Here is a 17,453-nt window from a genome sequence, read left to right on the forward strand (position 1 = left end):
TACTGTTATATATACCTGCAGGACCTGACGACAGAACTTGAAGAGTTCTAACTCCTCCGTGCTCGGAAGGTGTGAGGTGGAGAGGTGTCTTGGAGTAGCGTTAATGGTGTCTTGATGTTTTCTTTCTTCCAAGGTTGTCTCTCACTCAGGCAAAGTACAACACTCGCGTCGAAATTGCCTTTGCTGTGAACAAAACCAAGCCATCATCATTTTGTGGCGGTCACGGTGTCTCGCATATACCGCTACCTGGTGGGCGCAATCCATAGTTACCTATACCACTCACTGCCGGACGGTGGACCCTATTTATGGCTATTATGTCTCTGACTGACCAGTGGGACAGAAAAGAAGGTGAATCCATCATGTCGACCAGCGAATTTGTCTTCATTTTATCAAAGGGGTTGATACGTGGCATGTGTTGTTCATTTGAGCGATGAATCCGAATACATTACTGCTATAATTCCCACAAAAGCTTAACGCTGCTGATGGACTTACAAAACCTTTGGAACATCTCCCTTCTCAGCGATTTATTCAATTGTTAAGATCTGGGTGTGTCTCAAATCGAGGAGGCTAAACTTCGTGACGATGCGAGGACATGGGTGCATCCGGAAAAAGGACAAGCAAATATTGCTATTACGATAATGATCCAGCGAGATCGGAATCGACCACTTATTACAATTGAGAAGTGGGAATGGGATGCGGTGACATGCAGACCGCAGCTTACCTGCCACATCGAAATTGCAGGGGGCGGTGGTGGGACAGTTTCGGTTTTAGGGGAGCCTTTAGTGATTCCGTTTCTACGTATTTGGCGGAGGGAGGCTCGAGGACCGAGGGAGAGAGATATAGTCATCACTGCGCATGACTTTGTTGTTCTGGCGACCTATATCTGGAGGGTGATGAGGATTGATTATTGATTCATTTCCTGGGAGAGGATACTACAGACAGTAGGAACCTTAGTAGCTACCGGTAAGCGTAATCAGGTAGGTTCCAGGTAGGAAGATCTAGCCGATCTGTGAATACTCAGGCTTCGTCCAGTACGATGCTGCACAGAAGTTCCTTTGTGACTTTCGGCGTTTCTTTGAAAATAGTAAACTCAGATTCAAAATTGGCTTCCAAATTTTACACACAGAAAATCTGACAAGGTTAATAAGCTACGGTCCCTGTACTTATGTTTCGCATGTTTTTCATTCATACGGTTTCTCCCAAAATTGTCCCTCCCGGCGGCTGCATCTCCGAGCACCCGCTAAGATACCAAGGCACGATGGCACCGAATCTGCCCTCTTCCACGCGCGAAATTATTCGGGATATGATACTGAGCAGAACGCTAACCGTAGCCCAGATTGCTGATGCTACTGGGTGTAGCCTGCGTTCTGTCACCACGGTTCGCAGTAATATGCGGCAGTTGGGTGACACTCGAGCGCCTCCCATTCGAGCAGGCAGACCACGAAGTATCTTTACTCCGACATTGGAGGCTCTCTACGACTACTTACAGGAGAAGCCTAATCTTTACAGTACCTCGATGAGATGGTGGTTTTCCTCTGGGACGAGTTTGTGACGCGGCAACGACTGCTAGCATAAGGCGAGTGCTGATCGCTAGCAATTGATCAAAGAAGGCGGCACATCAGAGGGCGAGGGAGCCAAATCAGGATCTACCGTATATTGTGTGTTGTAGACCTATACCGCTGCCATCGAGCGGTCTAGAATCGTTGTATAAGTCTATGTATGTGTTGAGTTACCTCCGGGATTACATCACGATGACAAGTGGTGGAACGGGATCTGGTATCTACCTAGGATGTGGCAAGTATATTTCAATGATTTTAACCCTGCCATGTCACTCGGTGCAGCAATGTAAGTGTTCATCCAAAGGCCGAGCTGAGTTCTGAAGCGAGCACTATACTACGACGATCAACTTTTTGGGGGGCACGAAATACCTGCTCACACTACCTCTGCAGAATATCATTTACGAAATTATGGGGTCCCCATTTATTAAGATGAACGCGGGCTCCATGATCAGACGGTTTGCCAACCACGCACATATTTGGGAAGCAATTTACAAGGTAGTGAAGGGAATGGCCAACTTTTTTATATGAAAGTATACTGATATCCAAACTAGGAGAGACCAGATATGCACCTAATTTACACAGACGGCGAGGTCTTATTTGACATACTTGATGCTGGCCGGAGGCTGTCTGACTGTTTGAAGACAACAATATTCATACATATCGGCGGAGCCTTTGCAGTTGGACATTTGAGTTCTCTTCAAAGGCTTGACGCTGGGTCACAAACCTATCGGAGTGCATTGTTTTTTGTTGTGCCACTATTACCAGTGGCTAGCTTGATCATGTCGACATGGAACGCGTACAGAATACCTCGACATTGGCCTGCACACCATGGCTGGAGAGACTGGAAATTCTATACTTCCGCTGCGCTTGGGTTACATGCTACAACGCCAGATGGGAATGGTTCTATGCCACTTACTGAGTGTGAACCTGGGCAAGTTCGCCTGTCAGGTGCGGACAATAATTTACTGAGATGGGCCCGAGTCTGTGTGTTACTCTATGGGTTAGCACAAGCCATAATGACGGTGACTGATTTGGCTTCGCGATGTTTCTCCAGTATATGGAGCTATATGGACGGTTTAACCTACTTCGTTGATGCTTCATTCGACTATGAAAATGCCATGATTGCCATTGGAGGCGGTTTCGCGATACTAATCTCAATTATTATCCAGATTTTCAACTGGGAATGGAGGTTTCGGGGCCAGAGGAACCAGTTGAGACGCAGGCTGGCTCCTAGCGTTTACGAGAGAATCATCTCGCTTTTTCGGCATCTCTCTCCTCAAAACCTGTGCTCTCTCGTAAACGTGTTCGCATTCCAAGGTATTTTTGCTCTTCGACAAGTTTTCAAATTTCAGGGGGTTATCCATCAAAGAATAAAGAGAGAGATCCCGATTGCAAGCACATTGACATCTCTCCTAACGTTAAAAATCTGGTTTAACAGTATTTACAGAATTTGGCGTTTTTTACTTCCGAATTATCCAAAGTCCTGGGCATTATCTTTTATTTCGGTGTTTAGTGTCTACATGCCTCCCATGACAAAATCAATCTCGCCATCTATTATAAGCGTCATTGACTTCACGTGTTCTGTTGCTTGGTCGACCGCTGTTGTTTTCCCCGTGATAACATTTTTTCTTCTTTCGACAAGGGTTTGGCAGAGACGAGCATGGTTTCATACAATATTCAAACTTTCCCTAGTTCATGTTGTGGCATTTCGCATTATTCTACTTAGCAATTGCGTTGTCGACTTCTTATACATGGGGTTTTGTGACCATTTTGTGGCGGGTTGGATATGGCTTCTTCCTGGTTGTCCACGTGCTTATTACTACCAATGTGGCTCCTGGATCTTACAGCGATTTTCGAAACCGCCTCCCATTTTTCACATGGAGCCGATTCCAACTTCATAACCCTACTGAAATGGGAAACTGGGTATTTGACCGTCGATACATGAATAATCCACCCTTCGTTTCATCTTGCGTCGCGTAATGTAGGTGCCGGCAATGTAGCAGTATAACTTGCGGCTCACCTGTTATTTAATTGAATGAGCCATCATACTTCGCGACTTTGTATTTTTTTCGTATGGGTAACTTAGTAACTTACAACTCGTATAATAACGCTTGAAAGAACCATTACTCTGTAAGCTTAGCGAACGAGCCCCTGCGTCTATGCTAATCGTATCCAGCGTACGGATTTTTGTGATTCAATTTAGGGCTCCAGAAACAATTTCTCTGTGTAAAACATGGAAGCCAATTTCGAATCTAAGTGTAATGCGCACACGCACACACACACACACACACACACACACACACACACACACACACACACACGATGAGAAAAAGGGATCCAGAAGATTCCGAGGCTCATCATCACCCTCCAATCGACCATTTCCGACCAAGAACGCACGTAGCCTCTGACGCTCCTCGACCAGGAACTAGACCAGTTCGTTGACACTGCGATAGGTCTCGTTGTATCGCGGCCAGTTTCGTGTCGGTATGCTGAAAGTCGGGTTCAACAAAGGAACTCGTGCGCCTGGCCGAACACAGGATCGTTCGCCTTGGCTGCTTTCGGGATGGATAAGCCGGGAATCAGTACGGTACGGGACCGCTTGGATGATGGCTTCAGAGGAGTAGGCTAACCCCATCGTTATACATCTCTTGGTGCTTTTAGAATTCGAGTATTGCACCTGCCCGGCAGGAGATGTTAGTAATTATCAGGAATAACTAATAATCTTTAGTATTTACCAGCCCAGTTCTGACCGAGTGGGTAGTGCAAGATTCGTCGATGTGAATATAACCCAACGCACAGAGGAAATTGTTCATCGGGGACTGGCTTTCTGGAGACGTATCGACTTCTGAAAGTTTTCATCATCGAGCAATCCATTGCAGCAAACGAAGTGGAGAATTGAAGAATAGTGCTGCGGATACCATTCAAGCCTCGCTTTTTCCAGATGTCCGTGGCGTGATTCCAGCTCCAAATACAACGGTGAAGCCGCCATCCCATGAGGCTCACAGATGACTGGATGCTGAAGATCTCGTCAGCGGTCATGATTGAATGTTTGAACGAGTTGTAAAAAAGGTCGTTAAGGAGATCAGGCTGGTGGAAACTCACAAAACTTCTGGCCTCGTTTCCGCTACCTTCAGGCAGTCGAATCAAGAACTATTGCCTCTCATTCATGTTGTACTGCCCTTGGCCGGTAGCAAGTGAGCCGTTCCCTCCGGGTCGAACAGAGGGAAGCGATCTCGACGCAGTTGCTTATAAATGTCAAGGAAGGAATGGTTATATATAGTTATAATTGAAACGAAGAGGAAGAGGAAAAGGAGGAGGTGGGAGCGGAGGACGCAGTTCTATAGTTAACGTGGTCGGTAAGCGAGCTGCGCATGTAAGCGAGCTGCGCAGTCCAAAACACATAGTAAAAGTGACATATTACAATTTGATATCTCAACAATAGTGGTCTGTAGGGACTTTTCCTTAACGCATACTATCTTTTACGTGATATCTAGCGTCTTTAGGAACTTTCGAGAATTTTCATAGACTAGGGAGTGAGTAGAAATATATTTTTACCTTGGAGCACTGTAATTTTCGATACCACAACAATGCAGATTTTTAATTTACTTAAGATTGATATATAGTATTCACAAACCTTATCAATCGCTATCGACTAACAATAAATAACATAATAGGTTGTTGTTGAAATCTAAATGTAGATTTACTATGTGTTTTGGACTGCGCAGCTTGCTTACATGCGCAGCTCGCTTACCGACCACGTTAAATGTTCATGCCTTGGCGCCCAGGCATCAAACATGTGATTTCCAACGACACCTGAGCAGTGCATACGAGAAGTCATTTTAGTTACGATAGTGTATGAATAAAAAGAGTAAAAAATAAGCTTTCCCATTCTAGGAAGACATGCACATTTTATAATTAGCAGCATATCGTGGTGGCATGTTTGTAAAATAAGCCTGTGACAAGCATACCACAATGGGGCAATGGCAATGATGGTACGATGCAGATGCAAACATACGATCCTAGGATGTCCCACAGGGTGTATCGGCAGGACTGGCAAATAGGCTTATCACCAGCAGAGTTAGTAATAAAGTTAGCATAATGCAATTGCAAGGGTAAGTACTCCGTAAGCCAATAATCATCGCGAGTAGCCCCCACTTTCCGTCTTCCCAAAGCGGTGCGTCGGTCAAAGAGAGATGAGTGGCTGTGGATCTGCTGGAGAGGAGGCTATGGCATCACCATTATCCCAGGTTTATATCCACTTTGTATCTCCACCGCCGGATACGACAATAGCGCCACTTCCCCGGAATTTGGGCTAAGCTTAGCTTTGGATGAAGCTGGCCCCTCCTTTTGTCTGCATCCTCTCTGATTATCCCATCCCCCCCTACCCTTGACATCCCCCTGCAATTTGTAACCCTACTTCATTCTCCCACACAAACTCATTTCTCTCTTTATTGCCCCCCCGCTTTATCTCCTGACTTCATCTCTGTTTTCCCCCTCCCACTCTCTCACTCCCTTCCACACTACCACACTACCGCAGCTTCCGGTCTTTCAACCATCGACGCTGCTTATTCTCTCTCTCCTCCATTCGATCTCTCTTGCATGTGAAGGGCGGCGAGTCCGTCCGAGTTCCTCTCTTATCCTCATTCCCATTCTATTCACATCTTCACCTGTACTACCTACTACCTACTACCTACCTCCTCCCCCGCCACCTTACCACATCTCATCGTGAATCATGTCCAACGATCGCTCCGCTCCTATCAACGTCCCCGAGCCCGAGTCTCGCCCTCGTCGAGCATCCATCGCCGACCTCTTTTCCAAGCAGCCCAGTGCGAGTAACTCCTCGGGGAGACAACCCAGCCAGCAGCAGGCAAATCAACGCCGCCTATCCATCACCACCCTCGGCCTATCCGGTTCCCCCACTCAAACCTCAGCCTTTGGGAACCAGTCCTTCCGTCGAGGCAGCATGTCCAGCTCCCTGGGATCCGCTCCAACCGAAGACGCCGTCGCTGATGACCCCGAGAGCTCCTCACCCGGTGCCACTCCCAGCTCACCCTGGGCTCGAAGAGTATCCTTTGGCGCACAAGCACTCCGTGAAGCTCGTGCCGGAAGCATAAGCAACGGTAGATACCCTCCCCGTTCTGGTTCAGGCCCTTCTGCCGGTGTCCCTTCATCACTGGCAGGGGTACGTCGCTCGCCTCCTTTGGGAAGTGCCAGCACCACCACCACCCCTGCCCAAGCCCAAGCCCAACCCCGATCTTCCGCAAGTACTTCGTCTCCACTGGAAGAGAAATCTAACCCGTCGCGCCGAGTAGGCGAAGGTTTCAACTGGTCGGAAGCCCTCCGGTCACGGGCCGAGCGTGCCCCGTCCATCGGCGGTCCCATCTCGCCGCAGAATCCCTCGGCGAATCGTTCCCACAATCACCAACGTGCTGCCTCCATTGCCTCCATGGAGCAACCTATTCGGGAAATACCCAAGCAACCTAAGCAGAACAAGCCCGATTTCTTCCAGGAGAAGATTCTTCGTGGTGACTTTATGGATTAGATCGGATGGTTTACCCCTCTAGATGGTTAAACAAATGCTGTCTGGGTATTTTTCTCTTTGCATACATATCTCCCACGCCTCCGAGTGATTTGAAACGGCCTGTGGTCTTCGACTCCGGAGGGCTGGGTACCTTTTGTTGTCAGCGTGCCTTTCTCTATGTGTTTCTACTACATTACCCAGTGGGGTCTTGACTTGAAAATGGGTTCAATTATCTATCCATCCCTTCTTTTTTCTTGTGTCTCTTTTTTCTTCTATTTTTCTCTTATGTCCTGTCCATGCACCTGGTTGGTAAGCGAGGGGAAAGATTGATTTGATTTGGGCTGGGTTGGGTTAGGTTGGTTGGCCTCTGATACTCAAGCTCATGCTCATTTATTCCGCATTGATCCGTGTTTGTTCTCTTTGTTTATGCTCTTCAAGGACTTGTTTTTACTATTGCAACCTCATCCTGGCGTTGAGGGTTTGATTTGATTTGATGATATGGTAACCGAACACCAAATTGACATGATAGTTTCTTACATGATACTAGTTTCTTTATTGAACAAAACCTAAACATAATTTCATCGTAACCCCATCCCCCATCATTTTTGGGCTGTGTATGTACAAGTAAAGTAACAGCTACGTAATTCATGAATCAGAATCATCCTCTCCCCCCACCATCAATCATATCGTCATCAACTCTCATCTTAAGGTCATCTCCAGTCCTATCCTATCCTATCCTATCGCCTCATCCATTTCCATTTCGCCTCTCGCCTTCCCGCCACTCAACTCAACCCTTCTAATCTATCTAACCACTCGAAGGCCCAGCAACACCAACAGCAGCATCCTCCTCATGCATATGAACCGGCTCCTCCGCTTGCTTATTATTTGCAGCCACCCCTTCATCCCGATCAAATCCCTCCGCCACACCCCGATCCATAAGCTGAGCCGTAGTAAGTTGGTGCTCCGGCACCGGCGGCTCCCACTTACTACTCTCCCAAGGCTTAACCCGCATAACATACATCATATCCATCTCTTCAAGAGTCTTATCCTTACCCTCAATAACAAAGAAGAAAACCGTAAGGACTGCGAAAAACAAACATCCCGCAAAAACATACCCATACGCAAAATCAATATCGTGCGTAATAAACGGCGTAAAGAACCCAATCAAGAAATTCCATAGCCAATTCGATGCTGTCGCCATGGCCATGGCGCGAGCACGGTATCGACTTGGATATAGCTCTGCGACGATTGCCCAGACCATCGGTCCCCAGGTCATGGCGAATCCGGTGATGAAGAGGCAGGCGAAGACGACCATTGCTTTTCCGGCGCCGGGCGTGTTGGCGGGTGTTTCGATGTCGAGACTGTAGTGGCCTACTGAGGCGAAGATTAGGAAACAGATGAACATCCAGATTCCGCCTGTTATGAGGGATTTGCGTCGGCCGAAGTGCTCGATTACGTATAGGCCGCCGAAGGTTGTGCCGAAGTTCACGCCGCCCAGGATCATTTGGGTTACGTATGTGTTGCTTATTCCGGCGCCGTTGAAGATTACGGTGCCCTGTTGGAAAAGAAGAGGAATTATTAGTATGGATACGACAACACCTTGGGGTTGGAAATTGCGGGCTGTTGTGTGTACTCACATAGTAGAAGAAATAATTAGCACCAGTCAACTGCTGAAACATCTGAAGCACAACACCCAAAGCAATCCGATACGGCATGCGTGGAGCCTGAAACATCTCAATCCACCCATGCCAACCACCCTTAGACCCTTTCTCAGCTTCCTGCTGTTCCTGAATCTCGAGCAACTCGTGCACAATAACGCGATGATTTTGCGGCACGCCGTAGAGTTTCGACATAGTCTTTCTAGCGGTCTCAGCACGCCCGTTCCGATAATCATGGCGTGGACTTTCAGGGAATAATAGAATTCCAAATCCCAGCAACAGACCCCAGAGAAATGTTATTCCAAGGGGGATTCGCCAGCTTGCGGTGTTGTCGAGTTTTTCGGTGCCGAAATTTATGCAGTATGCGACGAAGATGCCGAGGGTTACGAAGAGTTGGTAGGAGCTGTGAGCGAATCCAAAGCAGGTTAGCTGGGGGATTACTAGTAATTTTGTTTTGGGGAATAGTTGATTTTCAACTTGAATTGGAGCTTCACTTCACTTCACTTCACTTACCAAACCATAGCACCTCGAATATGTCTAGGTGAAATTTCACCTTGATACATAGGTACTAACAACGAGCACGCACCGACGCCGAAACCAGTCACGAACCGGCCCATCATCATTTGATACCATTTTCCAGCTGGGGAGGTAATTTGAATAATCAATCCAACGTGTAGGATGATGCACCAGGAGAAAATTGACCATTTGCGACCAATTCGGTCGGCTAGGGGTCCGGCAATGAGGGCTCCGATCAATGTGCCGATGGAGAGCTAGATGTGAATATGGTTAGCTATTGTATCATTGCTAGGAAAGGACAGGACATAACCACGCTTCGCCCCGACTTCATCCCAGTTATAAACTATGAACTCACCATAGAAACAATCAACCCAGACCGAACATTACTAAACTCATAAGACCCATCAGACTTAAGCTGAGCATATCGTTCCTTGTAATTCTTCATCTCCAAAAACCCCGAGATCTGACCCGTGTCATATCCGAAGATAATACCGCCAATCGAGACGAATGCACCCAGTGTCAGTGATCGCCATGTCACCCAGGGTATCTTGGATTCGTCGAATGAACTGCTCCGTCGCTTTTCCTGGTCGTCGCTGCCCGTTGAGAGGTCGGTTAGAGGTGGTGATTTACCGCCTGTGCTGGCGCCTATTTCTTTGTTTGTGAATGGGTTTTTCATTTTGGAGGGCCTCGAGCTGGCTCTGGCTGGTGAGAGTGGAATGAAATGTGGATGTTGGTGTTGGTTGGGTGTATGAGTAGGTAGTGTGCGTGGGATATCACGGTTTCAATTGTGTAGATTTGTCGATGAATTGGTTATCATGTCCTCGTGGAGTGACAATGGAAATGGAAATGAAAATGAAGAAAAAAGATGGCGATGAAAGTTTCTAGAAAGTGGCCAGGTATGCGGAGTCTCAGTGATTGCATGGCAAGGCGTTTGCCTCTTTTAAGGGAGTTGCTGTCAATCGCAGTTGGCTCTGAATCATAGGCTTGCCACGTCCGGCGTATTCTATTCGTCATTGATCGGGGTGGCAGTGGCTACTCTACTACTCGCAGGGTACTGGTATTTAGTGGATGAATACTAAGACTAGGTTCGTCGTTAGTTACTGTGAGCACCAACTAACCATTATCTGCTTATAGTTAACTGTATACATCAGGTTGCCTGAGATGCAAGCCACGCACCATCTTCTATACTCCGACCCAACCTATTACACTACAAGGATTATCCAGCCTCCCCGGACATGAACCATTGTTGAAGAGGGCCTGTGACTTATTTCCAAAAATTTTAAGAATCGACGCTGATTCCGTCATTCCAGATTGCTGGGCCCAGCGTGTGCTGTGGTGGCTACAAAGTCGTGACGTCAACCACCCGCCCATTGTCAACAATGATCGACCGGGGAAACTTTGTGGCGAACTTTATTTGTTTCTTGGATCTGGCAAGATGAATAGATGAGTAAAAGAGAGGCGCTAGGTTGGTTTTGGTTGGGGCGAAATGACTGCTACTAGTATGGTCCGGTGCACCTTGGAACTTAAGCGGGAGGCTGGCGGAAGGCTGTTTCTAGAACTACACAACGACATAAATGGCAGAAGGGAAAGCCATAATAAGAAAGAACTGAAGGCAAAGTCCAAAATATATTAATCAATCGGTCCAAAGAAGAAAAAAGGTCTAAGGTCTTGAATGACAAGGCCCGACGAAGTGAAAAAAAAGGTATAACTAGTGGCTACACCACACAACCATGTAGGCACCATCTACTTCACTTAGTAGGGAATACCGTTAGTCATGAGCTGGAACTGATCGTATCCCTTAGTAGAAACGCTCATGTAAGACTTGCGAACAAGATCCCGCATGTACTCCGCAGCATCGCGCTCATTCTTCTCAAGAACAAATCGAGCACGGAAATTACTCAGTGTCTCAGGCTTGAAGCAAGGCAGACCACTATCAAGCATCAAAGACACGATATGGGCCAGTTTAGTACAGTAGGGACGCGAGGCCAGGAATGCCTTGACGACCAGAGACTCGAACCAGCGGTAGGGCTGTGTATTGGTCGGGTTGTGCGAGTTATGTCCCGGCAAGCTGATACCCGAAGTTCCGCTAGGATGATGCGCGGGATTGTGGGTGCCGCTCATGACGGCCACCATCTCGGAGGTCAATTTGAAAGGAGCGCGCTCGAATCGGACGCCACCGGGTGCGATGTCGAAACAGAAGCCGAAATCGATGTGGATGATGTGTCCTGCGTCGTCGACCATGATGTTGCCGTTGTGTCGATCTTTGAATTGGAGCAGGTATGAGATTACAGAGTATGCGGCCATACTCTTGACGAAGTTGGTGCGTGCTTCTTGGAAACGAATTGAGTCTTCGCCGCCGTATTTGGACACGAAGTAATCGTAAAGACCATTGACTGCCTCGCGGCCCAACATGTCGCGGGAAATTGAATTGGGTAGCACGTCAATCACACCACATCCAGGCGCGGTGGATGTGACTCGGTACGGGAAGACCCAGACGTCGAGACCAACGCTGGAGAAGATGCTGCGGAAAGCTGCGATCATCTGCAAGGCAAGCATATCTTGGCGGCAGTCATCGCCGACCTTGAAGATGGCCGACTGCCAGATTTCATATGTCTCTTGCTCAGCTTCCTTCGCGCGCACCGATACCTGGCGCTGGTGGTTGGCCTCGTGGACCAGGGCAGCGGCCTTGGCCTCTAGACGGGGTCGAGTCTTTTGGATACGGAAAGTAGCCATGTAAGGCGCCTTTGCGTGACTTTGAAGCGGCTTGCCGGATTTCCGATCGATTCCAACAACCACGCCGTCGGGGTTACTGGGGAGATAGACTCCGACTTCGACCTTGATCTTGCGCAGCTCTTCCTCAATCTTCTCCTTTTTCTCGGGCTTGCTTCTCTTGATGTAAGGACGAAGCTTGCCAGAGACGCCGGTAACCTCACTGAAGAAGGAGAATTCTCGTTCGTAGAAAATGCGCTCCTCGACAGAGAAGCTCGCGATCAAGTTATCCAGGAAGCGGTCGAGTGTCGGCTTGAGAGGATCCGGCTAATGCGTGTTATGATTAGATCATCGTCGGAAGAAAAGGCAGGAAACAGCGGGGAGTAAGCTTACAATTTGGGAATCCTCGTCCTTGTAGGAGTTTGCCTTCATGTTCCAAATCACCTGATGCGCGAACAGCTGTGATAGCTTCGCAGTTTCGAGGATATAACGCTCAACGTATCCCAGAGCATCGTATCGCAGGGCCTGGACTAATTGAGGGACGAAATAGAACCGAACATCCATGGAGTGGCTTTCTAGGGCGCGCATCGCGTATTGCAGAATGAATGGATGGTTCCCATAAGCAGGCAAGAAGTATGTCAAGGCTTCGGTGGGATTGACAGGCGCCCAATACAGCAAATACTAGATGAAATATTAGTTCACCGAAGGGACCTCGGATCTCAAACCTCACACCGGACTTACCTTGAGTTGGAAATTGACATCAGATGGCAAAGAGGAGTCGAACATGATTTCGAGGGCACTGGCTTCAGTGATGGCCTTTTCGGGGAAGTTCATGATAAGCCATCGAACATCTTGCTGCATCTTCGGCGACGGGAACCGGGCAGCAAGTTGAATAGCCAGGCCGGGACTCTCAGCCCACGCAAGTCGTAGGAAAGATGCGGCACCCTGGTAGAACGTGTTAGAGGCTGTGTCAAGTAAAAGTATCGGTGTAAAAAATACCTCTGCAGCATTCTTCCCTCCGATCGAGGGCATATGGTGCTTGCGCTCTGGCTCCAGAGGGAAGAGCCAAACTCGGAGGCGGGATCTCTCGTGTTCAATAAGAATTTGCAACAGATCCTGCTTGGCTTGCAAGGACTTGTAGGATCTTTGGGACTGAGAGGCAATATCCGAAACGCTTCGAAGCATGGACAAGGTATCAGCGAAAACCTTATCCTCCGCCTTAATTTGCAGACGGTTGCCGCCAAAAGACCATCTAGAAGATTCCGAAGTTAGGAATAAGCCTCATTTCACGAGTATAAAAAGTCATGACATACCTCGGCGTATGTTTGAACCAACTGAGGGCGGCTGAAAGGATTTGATCCTTAAGCTTCCAAGTCGCTGGGCCATTTCGTGGGCTTAGGTTCTGCAAGACCTTCAATCCGAACACGATTATACGGAAATGAATTTCTCTTGCCAGGGGATGGCTTTGGGTATTCGCGAGAGCCACGACCGTGCTGCTAACCAGTCGACAGAACAGTTGTTGATCCTGCAAGCTTCCGAGACGCACAGCATTGAAATGGCTCTCGAAGAACTGGAGAACACGCATGTGGGGTGATAAAGCATTCTGCGCGTCCTGCTGCTGTTTAAGCATCAGGGCCTTGTCAGTTGGAAGAAGCTCGATCTGCGCATGCATTGGATCAATGCATCTAAAGCTGTTAGTATCTTGATTGAAACGTTTCCATGTGAAGAAATAACATACTCAAAGGACGGGTCAAACAGCCCCTGTCGGCACTGAACGCTTCTTTCCCAGGCCTCAACAACCTCTGAGAGAATTCGGGGTTCAATGCTAGGATTTTCATGAATCACTCCCAGCCAGAGAGACACTCCCAGCTTGATCGTCTCCTTGGTGAAGATTCGGAAGGGCAGAGCAACAAGGTAGTGAACAACCGACAGCCGAGGCTTGCTGCTGCTACAAATGAGGCCGGCGGCTTGTCTAAGCAAGTCCCGGACCTCAACAAGCGGTATATCTTCGCCATTAACACTGCGTCCATAGATATGGGAAAGAGTAGCCTCCAAGCGATCAGCGGCCTCGGGAGACATTTCAGCTTCAGGTGGATGGCCACTAGTTCCGAATATGTCGTTGTTGGGTCCATGGAGCAAACGCATGTCAGGGCGGCGATACTTTTGACGAGTGGTGTAAAGTGCCATGAAATCGGAAGCCAGGTTGACATCACTGCTGTCGTGACTATCCAGGGAGCCTAGTCGGGGGTCGCTCTGTGGAATCAGTGAGCCCATTTCCAATGCGAAAGACCGGCCCATAGAGATGTGACCATAGCCCCCATCATCATCGTATTCAGAGAGATAGGTCTGAAGGAGCCCCTTGATGTCGAGAGGAGCAATGTTCAACACCGCCGTGACCCATGCCTTAGCATGTCCGAGGAATCGATCCAGGGTAACCTTCCTAAAGGCATAGTTATCGGGCAGGTCAACCCGGACAATACCCATCGGGGAAACCAGAGATGGTTTCCACTCAAATTCATCCAGCTCTCCCTGGAGACAGGATAACCACATAACAGTCAGAATCTCCAGGAGAGCAAAAAGAGAATGCTTTTCGCACAGAGCCGAAGGACATTCGCGGATGATCTTTTCAACACATTGCGTGGCGATACTTTGAACTCTTTCAATGCGGTGGCAGCAAGCTACCAGAAAATCTGCCAGCTGTTTAGACAAGAAAGGTGCCGAGAATTCATCGTATTCTCCAGAAATAGTTCGCGATAGATAGCAGGAGACAGTTTTGTCGGCGACAGCGCTCATGCAGACAACCATTTCTGGGGTTGCAAGGGATGGGTCGCGGAAGTAATTGAGAATCTTGGTACAGTCACCCGCCGATGCGCGGAGACTTTCAATCAGAAGAACAGCATTAAGGAACACTGATCTTGGGTAATCCAGCCGTTTGATATCAGATTCGCGACCTGCAAGCTCTGCAATTAGAGTTCTCTTCTGGTCCAAAACTCGCTGCGGCCCGGAGCCTCGTCTGAGAACAGTATTAAGTTCTACATCGCTCTCGAGAGACTCCATGCGTTCTTCGGCAATGAGTGGCGGCGAGTGACTCGCAAGCAAACGAAGCTCCTTCATATGCTGCTGCGCAACAGCTGAGTTGAGGGATATTCCGTGGACGGCAATATTAAACCAGGCATCCCGGAACAAGGACATGATAATATCATCATATTCAAGCAGAGACTGAGACATTTCTGGTGTCTTTGAAGCAGAGATCAAAAGTGCCAGTGGTTTCAAGAGAGGGGTGATATCGCTAGCGGCAAAGACGACTTCCCTATGGCGCTCTGTCTCGAGATCCGGCACATCACCCTTGTTGACAATGCTCTCCAATAGATGAATCAGATACATTCGATGGAGAGGGGACTGTCGGTCCAAGATCACCGCCAAGTGTGACATTGCAGATTTGACTGCTTCGGAAATCACAGTCAAACTCTTGTGGACCCCATCAAGATAAATGCGATTATAGAACTTCAGCAACAGCTGGAACTCGGCCGACCCGCTGCTCAAAGCGAGGACGGCAGTTTCTTGAATGATGTACGCATCTACTGAGACGCCGAGTTTGCCGACCTTCTGAAGCAACATGGACTGTGCCAGAGCAGTGATTTTGTCATCATTGCAGCTAGTAGCAATGGCCACAATCGCGTGAATAACATTCCTGAAAATGAGGAGATCCTCCTCTCCAGAGGCAGAGAAAGATATTTGGCTGCCGTTTCTGTATGCGCCAAGGTTGTTTGTATTGCCAACGGGGTCTCCGAGGAACTGATCCTGGGCAGAAAAATCACCATTTGCACTGGGGCTCAGTGCATTCCCCAGAGAGTACAGGGTAGTGATCACGGCATCTTCAGACAGAATGCTGAGGACTTGAGCAAGGCATTTAGCAGCAACGGCAACAATTGGGCCGGTAGGAGTTCCTCCTTGAGTCAAAAACTTCAACAAGCAACGTCTCCCGATCGTGGCGCCACTCGAGGACATTCTAGCGAGGATAGCCGTGCATTTCAAAGAAATGATTGCCAGACTGTCAGATGCCATTTGCTGAGCATCAGCCAGAGTGTCCTCAAGCCATGAGAGAAGAACATCGTTGTTTGTAGCATCCTCTCCCAGAACGACGCAATTCAGGAATCCGACTAGCGCATCTCCCTTCACGGAAAAGGCCAACCGCTGCTGAGAGGGAGAACCGACTTGTAAATAGTCAGAGCCATCCGCAAGCAGATTAATCTCCTCGCTGATGATATCGGTGATACGCTCGACCAGAGCAGTGTCAGCCTCGTCATAGCCCTTTGCGATACTCATTCCTGCCATATACTCGTTCAGAAGTTGGTCATCGGACAAGTTTTGGGACTCGATCAAGGATGCAGCGGATGACTTCACAAAGCGCATAAAGCCCTGCTGTACGAGCATGGCACCTAGGGGCCGACCTTGGACTGCGTAGCGACGCGTGTACTTTCTCCAGTCCTTGAACGTATTCTCGGCCATACCGGCATTGCGAATGGTGGATGAAGCTGTCTCGACCGCAATCATAAATGGTTCGGAGAGCATGACTCGTAGATGGTCGATGATTCGAATCTTTTCCCCAGAGGACCAAATAGAGGTATACTTGACTGACGACTCCATGAATCCAACCAGGGAGACTGCGATTGACAGAATGGCAATAGACTCATGAACGACTCCGCGACCACCTGCCTCGCTTGACGAGTATTGGAAAGGAGTCACCGCGTTGATAGCCTCGCTGCAATTGTTCAGAAACTCTGTCGCTGAAGTGACAACAGCTTGGCGCAAGGATGGGAACCTTGTTCCAAGAGACAGGAGTGCTGAGGTCAGGTTGGTGGTGAGTGTTTCCCATGGCGATGGCTTGACAAATTGTAGGAATGGCGACGACCGAAACAGTTGGCTGGGAGCTTCGGGCAGGTAGCGAGCCAGCTGAGTGACCAACTTGGTTGCATTCTCTTGGTCTTTCACGGAATTGGCAGCTTTGCAAAGAGCCAAAAGGACGTCGAGTTCGCGAATTCCCTATCGATATATGTCAACTTACATACCCAGGAAGCGGGGACCAAGAGGTCGAGCTTTGCGCACCATTGGGACCCGCGAAGTGGGGGATTTGTCTTTCAAGACTCCATTCAGTATACCATCGGCCTGACGGGCAGGCCGGGTTTGCTGGTTCAGACGAATGAGGTCCGATTCATTGCCTCGGGCGGGTTGGTTGACGGCCAGAGCGGCCAGTTTCTCAAAGGCGGAGCGCCTGATTCCGACGGAGAGACTGGAAGGGGTCAGTGGTAAACGGGGAAGTTAATCTGAAGTCAAAGAAGCGACGTACCCATCCATCTCGGCGAAAGTGCAGAGCTGTGAACTAGGGAAGTTCAAGATCGTGCCAGGAGATCCAATAATTCCGGGGAAGGGGGTTCGGAAGCTCGGGGGGCACGTGTCAACGCGATTTGCGGAGCCAAGATTGTCCTCCCC

General features: G+C 48.7%; 3 protein-coding genes across 3 annotated transcripts; 1 reads left to right on the forward strand and 2 right to left on the reverse strand.

Moving 5' to 3' along the window:
- Positions 1-6,291: 6,291 nt before the first annotated feature.
- On the forward strand, positions 6,292-7,101 carry N7509_002118 (uncharacterized protein; the record flags this gene model as incomplete). Its single annotated transcript, XM_056626755.1, has 1 exon — positions 6,292-7,101. The coding sequence occupies one exon, from the start codon at positions 6,292-6,294 to the stop codon at positions 7,099-7,101; it is 810 nt and encodes a 269-aa protein (XP_056492550.1).
- A 784-nt stretch (positions 7,102-7,885) lies between these two features.
- Positions 7,886-9,954, reverse strand: N7509_002119 (sugar porter family MFS transporter; the record flags this gene model as incomplete). Its single annotated transcript, XM_056626756.1, has 4 exons — positions 7,886-8,635; positions 8,718-9,141; positions 9,252-9,508; positions 9,610-9,954. Coding segments are annotated over 4 exons (1,776 nt in total), but the record flags the coding sequence as incomplete, so codon positions are not given.
- Positions 9,955-11,006: 1,052 nt separating this feature from the next.
- Positions 11,007-17,318, reverse strand: stt4 (1-phosphatidylinositol 4-kinase STT4; the record flags this gene model as incomplete). The annotated part of the gene is made up of 8 exons (XM_056626757.1): positions 11,007-12,290; positions 12,357-12,644; positions 12,705-12,908; positions 12,963-13,215; positions 13,277-13,648; positions 13,702-17,006; positions 17,070-17,253; positions 17,311-17,318. 8 exons carry the CDS (start codon positions 17,316-17,318, stop codon positions 11,007-11,009), a joined length of 5,898 nt encoding a protein of 1,965 aa, XP_056492552.1.
- Positions 17,319-17,453: the final 135 nt, after the last annotated feature.

The sequence above is a fragment of the Penicillium cosmopolitanum genome (genome assembly GCF_028827165.1).
Source record: "Penicillium cosmopolitanum strain IBT 29677 chromosome Unknown utg000004l:1.0-4361866.0:1.0-4365735.0, whole genome shotgun sequence".
Lineage (NCBI taxonomy): Eukaryota > Fungi > Ascomycota > Eurotiomycetes > Eurotiales > Aspergillaceae > Penicillium > Penicillium cosmopolitanum.